The sequence below is a fragment of the Mycetomoellerius zeteki genome, unplaced genomic scaffold, assembly GCF_001594055.1.
Source record: "Mycetomoellerius zeteki isolate Tzet28-1 unplaced genomic scaffold, Tzet1.0 scaffold31, whole genome shotgun sequence".
NCBI classification, from domain to species: Eukaryota; Metazoa; Arthropoda; class Insecta; order Hymenoptera; family Formicidae; genus Mycetomoellerius; species Mycetomoellerius zeteki.
Genome location: NW_017257294.1, coordinates 1,060,745 through 1,081,357, shown reverse-complemented (window position 1 = coordinate 1,081,357; position 20,613 = coordinate 1,060,745). Strand labels below are relative to the sequence as shown.

The window sequence follows — 20,613 nt, the reverse complement described above, 5'->3', positions numbered from 1 at the left end:
TATTAATTAACATCGATTTCTCTCATATTCGTTCACCATTCGGTTTCTCCACGTTCTTGAACATCTTCTCAGAAGACACGTCTTATCGATTTTGCTGAAGTATCTAAAAATTTAACTAGATCTGAAAGTAATTTTATTGGAATCTCAAGCATAATGAGCAATGCTAAAAAATTTTGATATTCTAGCAACCAGTTTGAGCGTCCTATATCATTATTTTGATGACCCAACGAAATTATTTTCAGATCTATATTTAGCTAAATTCTTAGAATTCAAACTTCAGCAAATTTATTCTCTTTTCGTGTGTTATATTACATTCCGCACATTTTAATTTTATATTTTATTGCACGTTTAGGATAAACGAAAAAGTGTCCTGTACAAAAGAAAGAGAAAGAGAACAGAAGCAGGCGCGCCCCCCTCCCATCCCTCGTCCGACGATTTGAATACCAAATCGCCATCTCTTGTGCAATTCCTCTTGTCTGTTTTCTCTCCTTTTTCTTCTTTCCATATTCCGTCCCGGCTCCCTACGACCTTTCCACGTCTACCTGCCTGCGTGCCCCGCGTATTTTTAGGCGTGACACGCTTTCTTTGTGCCGGTCGGTCGGACCACCGTCGCAAAAATGACTCTTCGTAAAAGGATACGCGCGGTACTGTTAAATCGACGTGTTTTTTTTTTTTTAACTTTTTTCCTCCCCCTTCTTCTCTCAACGTTTCGCGCGTCTATCAAGCTCTCCAATTTTTTTATTTAACGTTGCTGTCAAGTTAAACATTTTGTAAACCTCTCTAATGATATAATAAATTCTATTCTACTAAACTTAAATTCTATTCCTTTAATTAAAAAGTTAAAATATAATCAAGAAAATTGAAAAGGATTTTAAATAGTTTCTTTTATCGTTGCGATTATTATATTTGTGATATAAAAAAGAAATTTATTTTAGTAGTTATTTCTTTTTGATTTCGCAGCTATTATATATTATATGACAACAATAATTAAAAACATAGTAAAGGATTATATCCAGTTTAATCGCTCGTCTATGCCTCATCCAAGTTCTTCAGGTTGTTTTCTTGTCACTTCGTTACCAAGGTTAGCTTTATAATGTATGTACATATAATACTGTAATTTAAATGTTAAAGACACTGAGAGAATACTTAATGGATTCTGTACGGCGATTTCTTTTTAGACTTTCTTTGAAATCCCGGTTCATTCTCGAATCTCGTATACTTCGAGCGATGATGCTTCGTGACTCGAAATTCTCAATAGCAATAATAATTCGTGCAACGTTGGACAATCACTAACACAACAAGATAGAAATTTAAGTATAAAAAGATTTATTGTTCAAAAACCTCTGCGTAGTTGGCTTTATTAAAATTATATCATTCTAAATATATATTCGGGCGCTATTTTAATTATTATTATATGACAGCCAGGATAATTGCTGCAGGCAAGCGGAAACTACCGTGGGAAGGAGGCTGAAAAAGGAGCGGACCAGACAAAGAGAAAAAAAAAAGAAAGCGAGAAGGTTCAGCGCGGAAGGAGAACCGAGTAACTTGGTTTAGCCTCTCCTAGGCTTTGTCTGTATGGGAGGACAGAGACATAGCCTAGAATAGGTTAGGTCAGGACTCGTTCAACATGGATCATCCTCCGACACATAATCCAAGGCGATGACGAGAGGAGGTGCGCGGGAAGATATGTCCAGGGTCAAGCTCAAGGTTAGCATACGGCGGAATAGAAAGGATGTCATGCGTGCGCGTGCGCATCAGAATTTGCCAGGAATTTTAATGTATATTATTAAACTAATTGACGTTATGTCGCTTGAGAGATTTATTACGCGATAAGCTATAATGAAGCGAGAGCGAGCGGAAAATATAGATCACGCGGTTGTCGGAAATAATCTCGTGTGTCTGAAGATATATATATGAAGAGACACTGATAATTATAAATACACATATAATGTATGCATGTATATACATAGCTAAATTATGTATAATTATCGTGTTGAAATATTCCGTTATCCTATCTGGAACACGGATAAATATATTTTAGGATACATGTATAGGATATTGTAGATAAAGTAGTCATTTACGGTCAATGAATTACTGCCGAACAAGTAGATCGCTTTTCAGTCGATAAATCAGTTCTCTGTATTATTTATTGTGGTCAAAATTTTATTACAGGTTTATGGGAAATATAATTAAGCTACATTTACGTGATACACGATGTAAATGATGTAAACCTATGTTTTAAATGATGTTTATGTAGATAATCTATGACTCATCAAAATCAATAATGTTTTTTATCATTGCATAAGATTGTACTAAGTTTATACTTCACTTCAACACTAAAGTCAGATATATTAACAATCATAAAATTTAATTACTTCTTTTGTATTATCTAATTTATAATAATTGACATATTTTACATTGCTTGTATTGCCTACATGAAAAAGATTTGTGTAAACTAAACGTAAACAATACGTAAATCAATCCTGTTTTATTATTGACTAATTGTAATTATTATTAATTACAAGAAATAATCGATGTCTTTCTTAATGTGTCTCAAATAATTTTACAGTCTGACACTTCTATTATATAATACAACTTTTTAACTTTCTACTGGTTACAAAAACTTTAATCTTAATTACAGTTTCTTTTTTCTTATTAAAATATTGGGAGGAATTGAATAAAGGATTCGGAACATCGAAGGGCGTATAAAATAGACGGTTTTCGATTTAATAAAATTCTCATTAATGCCATTCGTACATTTCGCAGTTGAATCTTATTAAATACCGTTACAACTCGCGACTTTTATCGTACGAAAATTATACGTCGAGATCAAAGTGTAAACGGACTCTCGAAACTTGTTCGCCACGCCCAACGCCGCCGTCGTTTCAGTCTCGAGAAAATCGAAATTTACTTGCAAGTACACAGTACACGCCATTCGTAAAAATTACGAACTTTACGAAAACGTTTCTCCGCATTCCCACGATCTCGCTTCGCTACCTCGCCATTAAACGATCTTGAAAGAACAGGATTTATAAAATGATCGCTATTTATATATCTGTGGACTTGTGATTTTAAGAGCGTAAAAACGTATGTAGCTCGAAAGTACATTCTGAGCAAAGCGCACCTCTCTCTTTCTCTTAAAGAATATACATTATATATTATATATAATATATATTCATGCACTGAAAAAAAGATTGGCTGCAGCAGCAAATTAGATAGTAAAATATGGCATAATATTTTTAATTGGCTGCAGCAGCCAATTTTTGGTTGCGTTCTACAATGTCATTATAGGATAGACTAACACAATCAAAAATTGACTGCTGCAACCAATTAAAAATGCTATGCCATATTTTACCATCTAATTTGCTGTCAGCCAATCTTTTTTTTCAGTGTGTATACAAGATATTAATATTATACCTATATGTATATAATTTTTATATAACATATTAATGTAATATTAGATATATAATATACATTAAAGTGCTTACAATTGTTCTCGTTCGAAGCGTTGCACAAAGTATCTACTTTCTCGCAGAAGAATGATAATTTATACAATTTATAAAAATCATGAGCGCTGGACTCACTGGTGAAATTATTACTTGAAGGATTATCGTAATGTCGTTCTCGCTCAGTCTTCTGCAAACGACGAGCAAAACGATAACGCTAAAACGATTTCGATGCGCCACTTCGTTAGTGGCTAAGATAACTATTTGATCGGCATTGAAATTATACTAGAGCTACCTTTATAAGAACTATATACAAATGAGTTAACCGATGAATAATCGTAAATAGAAGAACTCGCATTAAAGTCGCGGACTTCCACTAGCAGTATAAATAAATTAATTGCCTCCCTACATGGTGTAAAACGCGCAATTCTTCTCGAAATCTTAAAGATAATGTACATCTTCTCTTGGATTATTTTCCGAAATATAAAATAACTTGCCGCTAAAAAACCTAATGTTTTAATTATTGCGATAAAAGATTTCCTAGCACTTTCGAAAGCTCAGTGCAGAAAGCAATATTCATATTCCGTAAATATACAGCTCAGCAGGCCAGAAAAGATGCAACGTTAATTTCAATTCTATAAATAAAATTTGATTTATATCATTAATTGGCGTTGTAATTTTAAAAAATGTATTTATCCGTATAAATCTCTTTCGAATAGTAGTTTCTTTTTTGTGAAGTAGAATTTTAATAAATTGTACAGAATTTTAAATAAGAAAACTCGAGAAGAGGAAAAAAAAGAGTGCAAAATTGATTGCTTATTCTATCGTATGCAAAATAATATATAGAACATATACTAAAATGTCTTTTCTTACATTTGTCCAACATAAATCATCGATACGACCGATAATGTACAATAAATATTGCGTAATGTATAATTTCATGCATTTGTCAAAAATAAATAATTCTATAAATTTGGTAATTAATCTCGATATAGATATAAGAATTTTATAATAACAGTTTTTAAAAAACATTTATCTCTTATCACTTATTCACATATTCCTTACACTCTCACGTAAAAATCTCGCCTCGAAGTATCGTTTCTAGATTTTCTACAATAAGGTATTACTTAAGTTTTAAATTTTTAATTATAAGAAATTAACTAATCGCAGTCGAATGTAAGAAGAATAATCGATTATGATTGATCAATTTCTTATAGCCTAAGACTTAAAGTTAAGAAATGACTTATCGTAGAAAGTCCATTCCGTTCCTGTATCATAAGGATTAAAAGTTGTGCGATCAGTCGAAAGTATGACCAAACGAAAACTCTAAAATAGAAATGATATATTGTACAATGTCTCGTGTCATCATCGGCTATGTAAAAGATCTTAACTAATTAAATTTTTCAATTTTAACAGTAAGAAGCAGTCTCTCTGTAAAACAGTGATTACCAACTGATCGTTAATTCCAGTCTGAATAGCGTGATATGTATACAATATTCTCGGTGATGACAATAAATAATTACATTTAATATTAGTAAAATTGAGTCGAGTAATTGTATTTAACAGTAAAACGTACGTTTGACCAGATTACACGAGTATTGCATCTCCTCTCTTATCACTTAATCAGTTGATAATCTCGTTGTGTAAAACAAAAAATTTATATACGCTATATATATTAGCTAAACATAATCGCTAAAGAAACATAAGATAGGAAAATAGTGCCTCGGCAGACCCTCTAACTCGATCAGTCTACTTTACTCGAGAGTCATCTCGCACGATCGTCTTTACGTATTTTGCCTACGTGTGTTTCTAGTCAATAATTCGACTAAGGCCTACAAATCTAGAATGCTTGTTCATAAATATGATATGTCGAGTAAAATGTAATATATATATATATCTCTACGGGTGTGATGATAAGACTCGAATGTTGTAGCAGAATTAATTATGTGGGGTTGCGTGTGTGTCGGCATCGATATGTTACCTCAATATTATTGTATTTTGATTAATGTCCAATATAAAAAGGAGCTAATAAGAACGTCGTATGGTCCCGACGATAAGTTTCGTAAGTATACTTAAATTTCGCACTCGAATTAGAATCTTTTGTTCAGATGTATCATAATCCTCGTGATTCATTGTCACATAAATCGATGTAATCGCAATTGCGGCACCGACACAACTCGCTTCACGTTACGACGAATTGCGATTTCCTTAAGCAGAAACAAATGATTTCCGTTAGGATTTTCATCGAAAGAAGATGAAATCATTCCCAGGACAATCGCTGGAATGTATAATTACGTTCGTGTCGGACATATTCGTAATAGTCTCTTTCTACTTCCCTCGACGAGACGTTCATAAACCTCGGCCCGGATTGGCCTGAATATTAATCTCTTGTGTACATATATATGTATAAGTATATATATTAATTTCAACAGTCTGATATGAAAAAAAACTCACTAACCGTGATGGGACGTAAACATTTATCTTATTAAATCTGCCGACATTCTCTCCGTCTTGACGAACTCTTCCAAGATTTCATGAAGTATATTTTTTTAATTCTGGTAGGCGAGACTCAATCCGTATCGGACTTTCTTACATTCTTATTGCCTAGATATTAAGTTGTTTCCCTTTCTCAACAAACTTTCTTTATGTTCTTTTCAACTTGCACAGTGTTATGCGTTATTTGTTGTCTGTTGTCGGTAGAGGTAAAACTTTAACAAAGTTTTATCAAGTCAACATATATTACACAGATTACATTTTATATATATTCATGTCAAGACGTGCGATCCTGGTTCTTGTAGAAAATAACGTTCTACGTTTTAATATACACGTTACTAGAAAGTCAGACGCACACGTTCATATATATATGTAATTGTAAGTTAGAAGACGATTAACGTTGAAGATGATAGATCTTGGGCTTTTACGCTACGAAGCTGAATCTTCTCTATCTTTTCTTCTCGTTCGAAAATTTGCATCTAGATATTGAGATTTCATACGGCAGCGTTTTTTTTACATTACATGAATCATGCGTGTGCCTCTCCTCTCCACTCTCTCTTTCTCTCTTTCTTCCTCATTTATCGAATTAGCATTCTAGCATCTAGTTGGTAAATCTAGTGCATGCTAATAAATTGATAAAAAAAGCGGAAGTATTGAACATATAATCGTCCGATTATTTTCCTTTCATAGGAATGTTTCCTGCGCATGAAATAAAAATATCATTTCTCTTCTTGCATAAAAACATATAAAATGATTTGTTGCATTATTATAATTGATCTGTATGCGGATATTCATGTAGTGTCTTGTGTGATTGAATCTGAGCGAATAGATACCTTCAGCGAAATATATTGGAATATATCCAAGTTTCACACATCATGTATTGATATTATTTAATCTATAGATTGAAAGTAAGAACAGCTATGAATTTTATAAGCGTTGTATTTGGAATAATAATTGAGATATCAAACTGCATTGCCAATATATCTCTAATTAATGTTTCTTAATGTATACGATATATCATTATGTGGATGACAGTACATCCTCTATTAAAATTGACACGTTTCATGGCATGAGCCTTATTAAAATAGTTGCACGTACGTGTATATCCTTTGCTCAATATACTTGCATAACGATTTATATATCGTCAAATGTAAAGTAGCAAAGTAATTATGTTAGTTTCAGAGTGATTATTATACGCACGGAAACGTCCGCGTCAGCCAATCTTGGCATCACTTTTTTTTAAATTTTAATCGCACATTAGCATATCATTCGCATATAGCGAATGTTCACATTTCATAAGCAATAGGATACAAGAGTTGATCCAAGTATCTGCGAAGTCCAAGTTATTCTGCGTTAGCAAATTAAAGTCGCTGTGAACGTTCTGTGCGCTTCAAATATGTAAGTGTCTCGAAAGACAATAGTGCTTCATTATTACTTAGGATATGTTACTTTATACAAAGTCTCATATTCTAAAAAAATTTCTCTTTTTGATCAATGAATTATTGACATGTTTTGAACATCGTTTTTTCGAATAAGTCCTAAGGATGAAGAATAAAGAATAGCACGTCTTCTTCTTCTCTACGTCTTTGACGCATTTGAGATTATTCTTTCTGAAAATTCATTCGTCAGTGATAGAGTACCGTACAAGCTTGTTTCGTATGTGACAACGAAGTTTTCAGTTTCAGCTATACCAGTATTGCTGATAGTCTTTTCTATTGATGGAAAGTTTACAAGAAGACAGTATGAGTATGAGGCAATTTAAAAGTTATAACACTGGCAATCAATAATGCCAGCGCAGTCATTAATGCAGGCGCGATTAGTGGCGTACCCACCAATGTCTGATATGTTGTAACTCCTATCAGACCTGATATTCTTATAGCTGCTGCTATGAGTCCAAAACCAGTACATCTATAGAAACATATTAATACATACTTTCTTTCAAAATAATTTCCAATTTTTTTTCTTGTAATATCCTACAGATTTTTATTTCTTTACCTTAAGTGTGTGGGGAAGCTCTCGACTGTCACCAAAGTTAATGATGTCCATCCAACGGCAAAAAGAGCTGTGAAACCACCTTCGAAACCAAGAACTGCCGAACCGTTTTGGCGAATTAATATCAGACATAATGCAACAACGGAAGAGAAAAAAAGCGAGAGACCTATAAAAGAGAATAAATGTTATAAATGAGTTAAAAGTTGAAATTTTTCGCTTGCTATTTTCAAAGAAATTTAATAACTAACCAATTAGTTTTGGCCGCTGAAGAACGGTAAGTGCCAAACCTGCTAGCGCAGCAGCAGGTACAAAAGCCAATTGAGCAACAAGATGAGCATGTAATGCCTCTTCGATATAAATATTATAATCGAGATCGAGAGTTGGACAGGACCCGCTTAAACTCAGCTCCGTGTTATTTTCCAATTTACATCTGGTGAAAACTTGTGCAGACAAATCTGTGTCGACAAATCTGTAACAAAGTAGTATATATATATATATATATATATATCTCCGTACTTTATCCGTATAACAAATCAAACTAATAATTCCGTACTTTATGTTTATATTGATGAATATAAACATTTATTTAAAAATTTAGAATGTATATAGATTTAGAATATAGTATAAGTGATGTTACTTACTTTGAATATATAATAACACTGTCTCTAAAGTGGGTTTTGCTAGACTTAATGCTACTGAATTCTACCGATTGGAAGGTACAATTGTCAAAATCGACATGGCTGAATATCATTTTAGTAAATCTGTAAACATTTAGAAATTAATTTATATAAAAAAAAAAAATATTTGTTCGTTTTTCACATTGGTACATATTTCGAAATAATATCCGTACTTGCAGTTCGAAAATGTAGAATCTTTGTACTGAAGATTTTCCCAAGAACCAGTAAATGTTGTACCATTGTACTCCTCTCTATACCAGCGTTTAGTATGAGTCTTGTATTCCATCGCTCGCAAAAGTTTCAGATATTCGGGACACCATATCATAAGACCGTAAAGACTTGAACAATACAAATAGAGTGAGTTTATAAAATTCTTGATTAATAGTAATTAAAAACGAATTGTAAAACTTACCTGAATGAAGCAGCGGTCCAAATAATTAACAGTACCAAAGTCACACGTAAATGAGGCGTCGCAAATAATTCCAGGAAAGAATTCCAAAACTACGGGCACAAAGAATGAATTAAATTTTATAGTCAAGACGTATCTTTATATAATAAGATATCTTTCAGAAATATTTACCATTTCGATTGAATATATTATGTCTGCCAAAACACTAGTGTGATTGCTAGGGGATGGTGGTGCCAAGCCCCGTGGTCTTTTCGTCGGGAGTTCAAGTTCAGAAAGTTGATATTGAGCACCTGTTGCACCTTTTCGGGCGTTATTTTTCTTATATATCCTCTGAGACATAAATTAAATAAATTTGAATATTAAATACTAAATAATTAATTTTATCATCGTTGTTACACATCCTTACCTGATAAACCATCATTGCCTCTACATCTCGACCAGCTTCTATAAGATACCTTGGACTTTCTGGTAGAAAGATAAGACCGAACGTGGAACACAATGCCGGCAGACAACATAATAACAAGAAACGATGCCAAGCGCTGAAGTGTTCTTTATTCTCCAGGACAACCATTTCTCCCGTCGTGGGTACTACTGCCCAAGCCAAGAGTGCTGCGTAGACACCACCGAGTGCACATGCTGCCATGAGTATACCTGTCACACGACCTCTACTTAACCGTGGACAGCATTCTGCTAGATATACGAACGCTAGAGGTACAGCTCCTCCTACTCTGTAATATGATAAATTAAATCACTATATAATAACCATATTTAAATAATTACTTTAGTTCTTGCTTGAAAAAATATTGAATGTATTTAAATCGATGAATAAAAAAATTTACTTACCCAAGAGCCGAGCAAAATCTAGCTGTCATAAAAGTGCCATAAGTGGGCATAAATGTTGCGACACCACTGAACAGAGAGTGCACAGACATGGCCGAGAAGAGGGATCTGCGTCTTCCTAGTCTGTCACCTAGACCACCCCAAAATAATCCACCCAGGGCAAGGCCAACGAGAGTAATATTTCCTAAAAAATTATGTCATATTATGTTCAGCATCACAAAATAAGTTTGCACAAAAGCAACAACTCACCAAGCCATCCCTTCTCGTTGTCCTCGATACAAAGTTCAACCTCTGCGCTTGGCAGTATGTATGGTACAACAAAAATTTCAACAGTATCGGCAGCCAGACTCAAACCCGTGCAGAAAGCAGCGAATAGTTGGAAATAACCAACCCCAGCCTGTAACATTACATCCCATTTTTTGATACAATTTTATACAGTAGAAGTTTTATTATGTGTGTTGTAGTTATATGATATTATAAAGTTAACATTTTCATATCAAACATTTATGAATAAAAATATAGAATGCACATATCATGTTTTTTACTGTTGCACTGGTTTGCACTAAAACTTTCCTTCTTATTTATGTCACTGTTTAAGAACAAAGAGTGTACAATATTTCAGCTATAAAAAGACAGATCTATAATTCTTCAAGTGCTAGTTGAAAAAGATGCTCCTTTTGAACTACAAATAAACAATAAATGTATCATAATATGACCGTTTTTAATAAATATTGTTTAAGGTATGTAGTTTTTCGTTGTTCCGTGGAATGTAACCTCCGATGCGTAACGTCAAGTAAAAAATATTTACTGGAAAATCCTTCAAATAGCCCGGTACTTCGCGCGGTACGTATTTTGCCTTGACGACCGAATCGTCCAAGATTTCGCCCATTTTTGCAGAGAGAAGGAGAGAGAGAAAGAGAGAGATCCGCGACCCCGCGAGAACAAAATCATTCACTTTGGATAAACGAACGACGACGCCATTTCGTCTAGGTTATGTTTTTGTTCCGCCTAGTATATTTTTATATCGTACTCGACGTTGGCAAAGCCAATCGAGTGGCAACTCTCGATCACGATGATCGAGCAACGTGATCGATACTTGTGAATACAGAGATAATGACGCGTTAATTATGTCGGGAAAATACGCTGTAATTGCGACGAGAGGCAGTCGGTAATTTGATTTTTATGAGTTTAAAAGATTTGCTGTCATCCTTATAGAAATTTAATACTGATTGGAAGGTAGTAATTAACTATACTTTATTTTGATTAAAGGTACCTGACTGCAACTAGCTGTTTTCCAGCAAGATCAGACACACTATATTTTCTCCAGCAAGGACACAGTGTATTAAATCCTTGTTTGCCAACGTTAAACAAGAATGTAATGAATCACTGCGTTACACTGTGTCCTTGCTGAAAAATGTCTATTCTTGTTGTTTATCAATGTTAAACAAAGATAAAATGATCATTGTGTTTCTCGTTGCAAAACACCAATTATTGTCCAGTGTTTTTAATACTAAAGTAATTAATCATCTTTCAGTATTAAATTGGCCAGTACAGCACAGAAGCTTGCAGTAACATTGCTGCAATATGTTAGCAATGTTATTGCAAATCCTACTCTCTTCTAACATTTTTGTTACTATCCCTTTCTCTTTTCCTTCCTCTTTATCTACTAATTTCTCTATCCTCCTCTTTTTTTCCATTCTTCCTCTTTATTTTTCATCTCTTTAATTTCTCTATATTTTCTCTAACTGCTGAAACGTTGCAATATTTATACTGGAATGATCTGTGCTGTATGGGTATCAAATTGGCCAGAATTGGATTTTTGTAAATATTCCTGTTTTTATCAGATAGGACTATAATTTTCCGGACAGCACAGAATATTTATGATAAATATTTATTAATATTCATTTTTTTGAAACGTTATATAGATATTTCATACATATTTTATATAAAGCTTTATTCGAAATATTATTAAAAGACTAAATATTTAATATAATATTTATGATAAATATAAATAAATATCTCTGTTAAGTATTTTTTATTTGAATTATAATATCTTATTAAGTATTTCCATTGCATTTACTACAAGATTTATTTACAATAAATATTTCATAATGTTTATAATAAATATTTATGATCTATGCAATCTAAGACCACAAAAATATTTACAAAATATTTAAAATAAGCCTTATAAATATTTATAAACATTTTGTAAATATTTTATAAATATTGTGTGCTGTCTGGGTTAGAAAAGAAACGATGACGAGTCTTTTCAGAAGACAAGGAGGTTTCCCGAATTCGAAGATTTCATTCCGAAGCAATGAAACGTAAGCTGCATCCACAAGGCATCACCTGCTTGATGGCGTCTTCGTGAAACTGCGCCAAGAGGGTCGCATCTGCGGTGGAGTCGATGAGATCATGCTCCGCGGAGTCGGCCGAGGCCGAGTTTACGCCGGCCGTGGCGACGCTCGACGGCTGCGTCGTCATCTCCTCGGTGTAGAGACCGGATCTAGTATTCACGCCGCGCTCGCCGGCGCCCGTTTTCGTCGCACTGCCGCCGGAGGGTGCGAGGCCGCCCCCGCTGCCAACAAGCCACTGGCTTTCCTCCTCCGATGAGGGCATCACTGCCAGAAACCATCTGGAAGCGAGATTAACGGATAATGAGACAATGACTGAGCGCTGAACGGCGAATGCTTCGTTAATATCCCCATCCTCTCACATATCCTACCGGTACTGCTCGCAATAATTACACTTCCCATGTCTCTTAGGACAAATGGCTATCGCAGTTTTGCTATAATGCGTCTCTACCTCCATTCTAGATATTCTCGGCGAACTGAACTTGAAATCGTAATACCTACAATTATGGCGGAAAGATAGGGTTACCTCTCGGTACGTTGTGTTCTTGCATTAGTGCAGATAAGATAAAATGAACGAGCCGAGATAAAGGTAGGAGCATTGAATCAATATTGACAAATTTGAAAGACAAAGCCGGAAGTTTTGAAGCGGCAAGCAATTTGCTAGATTTAAGCTGCTAGAATAAGCTAATTTTCTTCGATAGAGGCACAGAGACAGGCTGTTTTATTTTATATACATATATATACAGCGCGCGTCATCGTGACTTTCGCGGCTGCTTTTTATTTCTATTCACGACGCTTCGTTTGACTGACTCTATCGATATAACATTAAACGGTACTTTGCGTCGTACTCGGCGGAGCGTAAAAAAACGATCCTTGAAAAATATATTTAATAATTATATTATAATTGTATCTTACTAGATCGAGCATTGTTAAACATTTTTATGGTACCGATTGAATGTAGATATGTCTTAATAGTAATATTCGAATTATACATTGCTGTTGTATGATTTGTTATGCGCTGCACGTGCTTATAGAAAGGCATGCGTCACGTCTCTGTCTATAAACGCGGTTCACTGACCAAGGTTCATTGTGCACGATATTCGTCACAGTGACAAGTGAAATATTCAACATTCGTCACTTTATTTTGTGTCCGTGGTTGCGAGCCAACGATAAATGAACATTTACATATTTAAGTCTGCGGAAGAGAAATGCACGTTATATTTACATATCGCGACAGTAATCAGGAGAATGAATTACAATGTTTGAGAAAGACTAGTCCGAATATCGCTTTATAAATAGATTTACATATTTTCGTAAATAATTTCACGTACTTTTTACAGGTAGTTTATGCGAAATTGTGTTCTTGAAAACTCTGCGGATTCTACGGTGGATCTACAGTCTTAATGTTGACCTTACTCGGTCGTCACAAAGCAACCGGAGCAGCGTTTGCGTGCACTTATTGTACTTTCGTGGCTATAATTCAACGTTTGTGAGCCCGCATTGAAACACGCGGAGGTCGGGTATCCTACCAAGGCTGACTAATTCCCGGAATTGGTGCAAGACTTGCCGACAACGCGCGTAAAGTTCTCTCTCTTTCGCGTGTCCTTACATACTAATTCATCGATCTGCATCGAACTTTACACGGCTTTCAGTACGTATAATACACAAAGTTTGATGAAAACTGTAAAATATGTAGAAGTAGATAGAATTTATGCAAAAAAAAAAAACAGAAAGCTATTCTAAATAGTCTTGAAAAAAAATAATATAAGAAAATTGTAATAAAAAATAATACATATTATAGGAAGTTTCTCGTTAACGCTTTGCTGACCATGGAACGACAAATGCTCGCCCGTATCAATTTTATCTCGTGAAAAGGTGCAATATTACGTCAACGGTTCCCAGCTACGAGGAACAAAAAGCTCTATTACGTCAACGATCGCAAAAAAAGGTGTTAAAATTGTACTCTTCCATCTCCGTGGCGCAATTAGCTCTTTCGGAGCTCGCACGCGTTAACGTCGCAGGATTCCAATTTCCGGGAATTTTTGCGTATGTAGTTTATAATTAGTAACGTTTCGCAAAACGCGTCGGCGCTTTGTTACGGGCGCGACCGCATACGTACACGATTTATCGATCCGAAACCGATTACACGGTTCCGTAGCGCGCGTAAACCCGTGTACACATTTTCCAAACACAGTAGAAATACGAGCGCGAACGCGAACACAAGCATACGCTAGTTGAGTGTGTGTGTGTGCATCCGCGTGTATACACGTGCACGTGTCAACCTCGCGACCGCCAATGTCGTCGACAGTCACGGCCGTGCGGCGACTCGCTTTTTCGCGGTCCTCTATTTTCTCGCCCTTAGTTATTTTTGAAATGCGACCGTACAGTAGCGTCCGTCATCGGTAGACATTAGCGTTTTGTCTTTACTCGGCTTTACACACGAGAGCGATTCTTATAGGAGAGATACTTTACTCATAAGGAACTGTCACAACTGTCCGGAACCGATTAGATTCTTTTTAAAATATGTTATTAAACAAATAATCTGAGAGACATATTTTTTTATTGGTTCAATTTGAGACTTAAAGGATAAAACAACCCCTGAAAATTTAATGAGGAATAGGGATATTAGATTTTTGAAAAATTTAAATACACAGTTACAAAGTATATAAAAGTTTTGTCTGAAACACTTCTATATATCTTATTGTTTTTTTTTTATAATTAAGTAGAATCAAATGTAAGTGTTAGCTTTGAGAGTACTGGCGAATCCACAGAAAAGGGGTCATGCACCCCCTTTAGAATATTTGAAAAATATTTATAACAAAATATTATATATATTTCTAATATTTATGAAATGCTGAATCACATTTTTGATGTACCAATAAAGATAGATTCAACATTATATTATTCTTTTCTGGATTTGATATAATTTTAGATAAAACGTTTTATGATTTACAGCTAAATAATGTTTTTTCAATATAATGCCAATAATAATTTAAATATTCTATCTTTTCATATTTGACCTTAAAAAAAATTTCACTTGGGCGCGTCAATGTTTATAAATTTCAAATTGGGCCAATATAATAAAATATGTGTATCTTAGATTTTTATTTAACAACATTAATAATTGCAACAGATCTCTTATTGGTCTCTCAGAAGCCGATTTTTCTTTGGTATTTAAATTCTCAACGCATTTTACATGCAAATAACAAAACCAGACATCTGATTTATATTGGGACGCGTTTATTTAGAAATTTCATTCGAGATATCTACTTGCTAAAATATTCGACGTTGCAAATTGCAAGTCTCGACGAATGATGAATGACATCCTGCGACGTTTTCTAAGGAGATTGGCTCCGAATTGCATGCCAGAAATTTGTCTGTGACGTATATAATTACACATGCCAGCGCAACATTTTATTATTTCATGTTGCAGGAATACAACTTTCGAAGACGTTCGCCTTGCAGGAATCTAGATAGCAATTTTAAGAATTTTATGAGATATGACGTATCAATTTATATTTGCAACAAGTTAATTTATCACGATGTCAATGAGGCAAGAAAAATATTCCATAGTTAATTAATACGAGATGGTCTTGCGTATATTTGCCGACGCGCAGTTGTCTGGACTTGTACGATTGCATGTTCATTATCACCGTATTCGGCCGTATTATGCTGTCGACACATATGCACTGCACGTGGGATCAACGCGATATGCATAGATAAGTACGACCGATGAACACGAGCCAAATGGCGATGCGTTGCGTAGAGAGAAGCGAGACACACGATTTATAAGGCTTATTCTTGGACACAAGTGCGAGTTTATTCCAATTATCGCGCAAAACCGGTTGTCAAGAAAATAACATGTATCTATTAATTACTAACTCGTTTCTTTTGATTGGAATTAACGCTGCTTATAAAGGAAATGCTTATAATCGGATCGGAATAAGAGGAAATCTGTTAACTGAGGCCTTCGCGTTCAAATGATTTTACAAAGTAGCGCAGTTGTGGTATTGATGTCAGCGCAATTTTTCAGCGCTATTACAACATTAATGAAATACCAAGATAACTTTCTAAATGTAATACAACATTTATTCAACGCAAAGAAGGTCATATCCGGTCAAAGCAGATCTTGGTAATCTTACAAATATTTTTCTATAATTGCGTAATTATAAATGGTTGTATTTGTAAAAATTGATCAATGACGATCGAATCTCTTTATATTCGACTGTGACTCAATTCTTACAATTGTAATCGCTTACAATTACACTTACACAGTTGTAGAATGAGCTTTACGATTTTTAGTTCAAGTATAAATTGCGCTCCGATCGTCGGTTTTGAAACAGTTTTAAACGGAAGCTGGAGTATGTTATATCACAAATTAAATTGACAAGTAATTTAATGTTATTGATGCTAATAGACATCTTTAAAACACTGTAAAGAATTTATTGCGCAAAAAATCATGGGATTCAAACTTGGCTCCCTCATAATATTTATTACTTTCTTATTCCATTTATTCGAACTCTTATCGAGGCCGGTCTATCTTTTCGCGCGTCACGTCATTTGGTCTTTTTCCTCTTTGCAGATAAAAGAGAAAAAAATTGAGGAGAGATATAGAAAGTACAATCGAGAAAAATAGTATATACGTCGTCATCGCAGTCGGGCGCGAATTAATATTATTAGAGCCGGTTATCGTGACTCTCTTATCGCGCAATGCATAAATCACCTACCTGGTTGATAGGAAGTCGCCGTGAAATACTGCACCTTCTCAATGATAATGCCGTTTTTCTACTTGCAGATTTCACCGGGATGGAGAAAATCGGGCGCGCCAGCTCTCGCCGAGATTAACTGTCGTAGAACGTCGGGTTATCGATCAAGAGTATTGCCATTGATGTAACGGTGAGGACTTCGGCACTTGGAGTCCAACTCAAGAATGAGATAGAGGAGACTACTGTTTAATTCAGTAGCGTGCGACGCGGCGCACCTCCACCCCAACACTTTGCTGTCGATCGTCCGTCACAGAGTCGTCCGCACTCCCGTCCTTACAATACGTCAGCATACGTCGTGTCGGCAGCACAAGTGCGAACGCAATCGAACGCGTGATATAATTTTACGTAACGATTCCGCAACGATTCCGTATGTAGACAGCTGGGTAATCCGTCCAACTACTTCGACGTCTTGACGAGATTTAATCTAAATATTTACATAACGGATGATATAGACGTTAAAGAGACGAGGGAACGTATAATTTAAGTATCTCGAGGAGCGATTGCGTTTCTGTCTTTCAACACAAGTGGTATCTCTTTTCGTCGTTTCAACGCCGACCTACCCCAACGAGCCACGGAGCTTCAATACCGCGTTAAATCTTCCACAAGGCGAATATCACACTCGGACACACTCGGACGCGTATCTCCCCGTTGTAAATGTATGTTTAGATATAACGGAATTTTTCTCGTAAATTAATGCTCCTCCTCGTCGGAGGATGCGGCGCACCAGGACCACCAAATGTCGAGCTCGCGTCCTGTCGCGTTTCGCGCGCCGTGTCCTTTCGTCAGGGATCGATTCTCGGTGGAGCGAGAGGCGGCGCCGCGCGTAACGCGGTGAATCGGTCGCGACGCGCCTTTCCGAATGAAAGAGATTGCAAAACGCTGACGTCGGAAGCACCGGCTTATCTCGCGTGATCTCTATATCGCGATAGTGTGCCGCGGGCATAACGGACGTACCGGTTGTTCCCCGTGGCAGCCCGTGAAAAACGAACGACCCGGTAACATTTTCGCAGTACGAAGGAAATAACACTGCCACCGCAAACACTGCCGTCGACACGCCGCCTGCGCCGCGTATCGATTTGCGTCGCGACGCCCGACGCGAGTCGTCGGTAGCGCCTTTGCCCCGACCAAAGTTCCCCCTGTGAATCATTAGTCCGATAATTACTATAACGATATGGTTCCTATCTCTCGAAGAGGCTTTCCGTGTGATTTTGGCGAAATATTCTGTAAATATGTATAATATTTCATGTACTTGAAAATATTAAAGAGGATGTACAATAATTTTTGAAAATTTTATTTAGTGAAAAAGAAAATGATTTATGCATCTGATAAGTAACGGTGTGCTTTATATTTCTTGGATGTTGTGTATGTATTATTTTAATATATTTAAATTGTTTATATTTGAACGTTGCTTAATTCTGAATATATCTAATATAGAATTATTATGGTATATATAGGATATATATAGATATGAAACCATATGCGTACATATATTTTTATTGAATCTAGTCTAGTGAATTCATATAAAATGCATTTTTAACAAATGCTGCCGTTCAGAAAAAAATTCAGAAAATTGCAGGATTGCTTACTTACCACTAATTGTTCTAGAAAGTCTATGAATGTTTTCTAGACAATATTTTAAAATGTTTTACGTTAACATTTACAATTCCTTAAAATTATATTATATATGTATAGTATTATGTTACAAAATTTTGTAGAAACAATTGAGATAATCTTGTAAAAAATTTTATCAATCTTCATCGGAATCCTCGATTGCTGCGCTTTTTTCCTTTTCTTCCAGTTTAGTTCGTGCAATAAGTTCTTTTGCAGGGTTAAATGTGCCGTTAGTCTGGGTATTGCAGATGTAACATCGTGTACTTTTCCTATATTGCTCCAAAGCACATTTTTCACAAAAGTAATGCTTGCATCTAAAAAAAAAAGTGGATCAGTCGTAAAAAATATATTAAGAGCACCGAAAAAGTTAGCGATTAAGGATATACTCTAACAATCATACTTTGTAACAACAGGATCTGTGAAACTATTTCTACAAATAAAGCATTTAAACGGCAAATTCTCATCATCGCTGTCAATCTCGTATTTCTTATCGTCTTCATCTCCACTGTCATTATATTCACCAGTAGCAGCTTCTCTCTCCAATTGCCATCCCAATTTATAATCCGACCGATCGTGTAAAAACTTACAGCTATCTGTACAACACAATAGAAGAATTTATATTAATACTAATTAGAAGTTAGTATAATTAGTACGATTATTCAAAGAATAACTGAAAAATATGATGTACCTCCAAAACCGCAGAAACCAGTCTCTTTGTAATCTTTGCATATGTCGGGTTGATAGTCCCACCTGACTGTTGCTCTAAGATTGGACGGTGCTCGAATTGGTCCCTTGCGTACCATTCCGCTGGATGCATTTCCAGCCGCAGTATCCTTCTTTTTATAATATTGTGCATAATTGTTCAAGCCTCTATAAATTTTATCATCTTCTTTGCCTTCTAATTCCTAATGATCAAGATAGAGACGTATTGTCAATTTTGTTTTTCTAAGCAAGTGCATTTTAAACTCATCTAATGTACTTGACGAGTCAAATATTTAAGATTATTCGCTTAGAACATACCTCGTTTATTTTTTGGGCCTTCTCGAACAGTGCCTGCGCATCCCTATCTTTCTCTGTTTCAGTCTGAAGAATAGCCGTCGCTCCTTGGTCACTTGGGCCAGCTAGTAGAGCCGTTCTGTTACTCTTATATGATACAGTTATGCTGTCATCTTCGCTACTATTATCATCGCGATTGATCTTCTCCTGATGTTTCTTCACATTTATCTACAAAAACAGGAATCACAAACTATATATTTCTCAAATGCCACACGTGTCTCTATGTTCATTTCTACCAATATAGATTAACTTTAATTTCGGTTTAACTTATTTTTATCTTTTTCATGTTCTAAAAATTAGAAAAAAATGAAGAGTAACTTCTAAAAATCTACATTACTAGAAACAAGGTTTGGGACCTCCATAGATCTGTTTTTTATAGTTGAATTAGTGTATACTTTTGAAACTTAAAATGCAACATGCTTGATATTCGACGAGAATGAGAAAGAAAGTTTTCTAGTGCAGTTTAATCAGGAATTAAAAACAGACCTAATTAATTGCGGAGTTGATGCAACTGCGCCGTTTAAATGTTCCATATATAGATGTTATGCTCGGTGTGGAATACTTACAGTTTGTATCATGGGATTGTGATCCTGCTTCTTTTCCTTCTTAACCACCATGGTCTCATCCTCGCTGCTATCTACGTAGGAATCAATACAAACGTTTATCCACACGATGTCTTTTACACATAACCTAAAACTTAGATTCGGCCAAACTTATCCGAGAGGTATAAACGCGATATCCGGATAGCGTGTACTTAAATTGACGTTTATTAACGACCACTCACCATCGCTGCCGTCCGCTCCTCTCCGCTTTCTCGTGGCATTATTGCGGATTTTACGCCTTTTAAAAAGAAAGGTGCAGTTCTTCTTCTCCGGCTCTTGCACCGCGTCGTCCATGTTTGTTTCGTAAACACTAGTAAACGCACGTAAACACCATCCCTCTGACACTCATTCAGGATTCAGCCGGGTT

At 35.5% G+C, this 20,613-nt stretch overlaps 2 protein-coding genes across 4 annotated transcripts; both read right to left on the bottom strand.

The window, feature by feature from the left end:
* Positions 1-4,375: 4,375 nt before the first annotated feature.
* On the bottom strand, positions 4,376-17,010 carry LOC108724737 (synaptic vesicle glycoprotein 2B). 3 transcript variants are annotated; one of them, XM_018451329.1, is made up of 12 exons: positions 16,939-17,010; positions 12,207-12,492; positions 10,107-10,254; positions 9,861-10,041; positions 9,424-9,745; positions 9,189-9,347; positions 9,021-9,109; positions 8,782-8,946; positions 8,573-8,692; positions 8,180-8,400; positions 7,935-8,097; positions 4,376-7,847 (listed from the first exon to the last, which is right to left on the bottom strand). In XM_018451329.1, exons 2-12 carry the CDS (start codon positions 12,474-12,476, stop codon positions 7,667-7,669), a joined length of 2,019 nt encoding a protein of 672 aa, XP_018306831.1. In that variant the 5' UTR covers positions 12,477-12,492; positions 16,939-17,010; the 3' UTR covers positions 4,376-7,666. The 3 variants fall into 3 exon arrangements, with proteins under 3 accessions (XP_018306831.1, XP_018306830.1, XP_018306833.1); XM_018451328.1 differs by lacking the exon at positions 16,939-17,010 and adding an exon at positions 12,583-12,848; XM_018451331.1 differs by lacking the exons at positions 12,207-12,492; positions 16,939-17,010 and adding an exon at positions 10,666-10,946.
* Positions 17,011-18,724: 1,714 nt separating this feature from the next.
* mdlc (RING finger protein mdlc) lies at positions 18,725-20,612 on the bottom strand. The gene is made up of 6 exons (XM_018451061.1): positions 20,429-20,612; positions 20,211-20,281; positions 19,609-19,812; positions 19,277-19,493; positions 18,989-19,181; positions 18,725-18,902 (listed from the first exon to the last, which is right to left on the bottom strand). The coding sequence occupies exons 1-6, from the start codon at positions 20,538-20,540 to the stop codon at positions 18,725-18,727; spliced, it is 975 nt and encodes a 324-aa protein (XP_018306563.1). The 5' UTR covers positions 20,541-20,612.
* Position 20,613: the final 1 nt, after the last annotated feature.

Coding starts and splice junctions, on each gene's coding strand:
- mdlc (XM_018451061.1), bottom strand. CDS start 20,540: ATGGACGACGCGGTGCAAGAGCCGGAGAAGAAGAACTGCACCTTTCTT. Junction 19,813..20,210: donor ACAATCCCATGATACAAACT/GTAAGTATTCCA, acceptor CTGTTTTTGTAG/ATAAATGTGAAGAAACATCA. Junction 19,494..19,608: donor AGGCCCAAAAAATAAACGAG/GTATGTTCTAAG, acceptor CTTGATCATTAG/GAATTAGAAGGCAAAGAAGA.
- LOC108724737 (XM_018451328.1), bottom strand. CDS start 12,668: ATGGAGGTAGAGACGCATTATAGCAAAACTGCGATAGCCATTTGTCCT. Junction 10,255..12,206: donor ACGAAGACGCCATCAAGCAG/GTGATGCCTTGT, acceptor GTAATGTTACAG/GCTGGGGTTGGTTATTTCCA. Junction 8,401..8,572: donor AGTGTTATTATATATTCAAA/GTAAGTAACATC, acceptor ACTTTGTTACAG/ATTTGTCGACACAGATTTGT.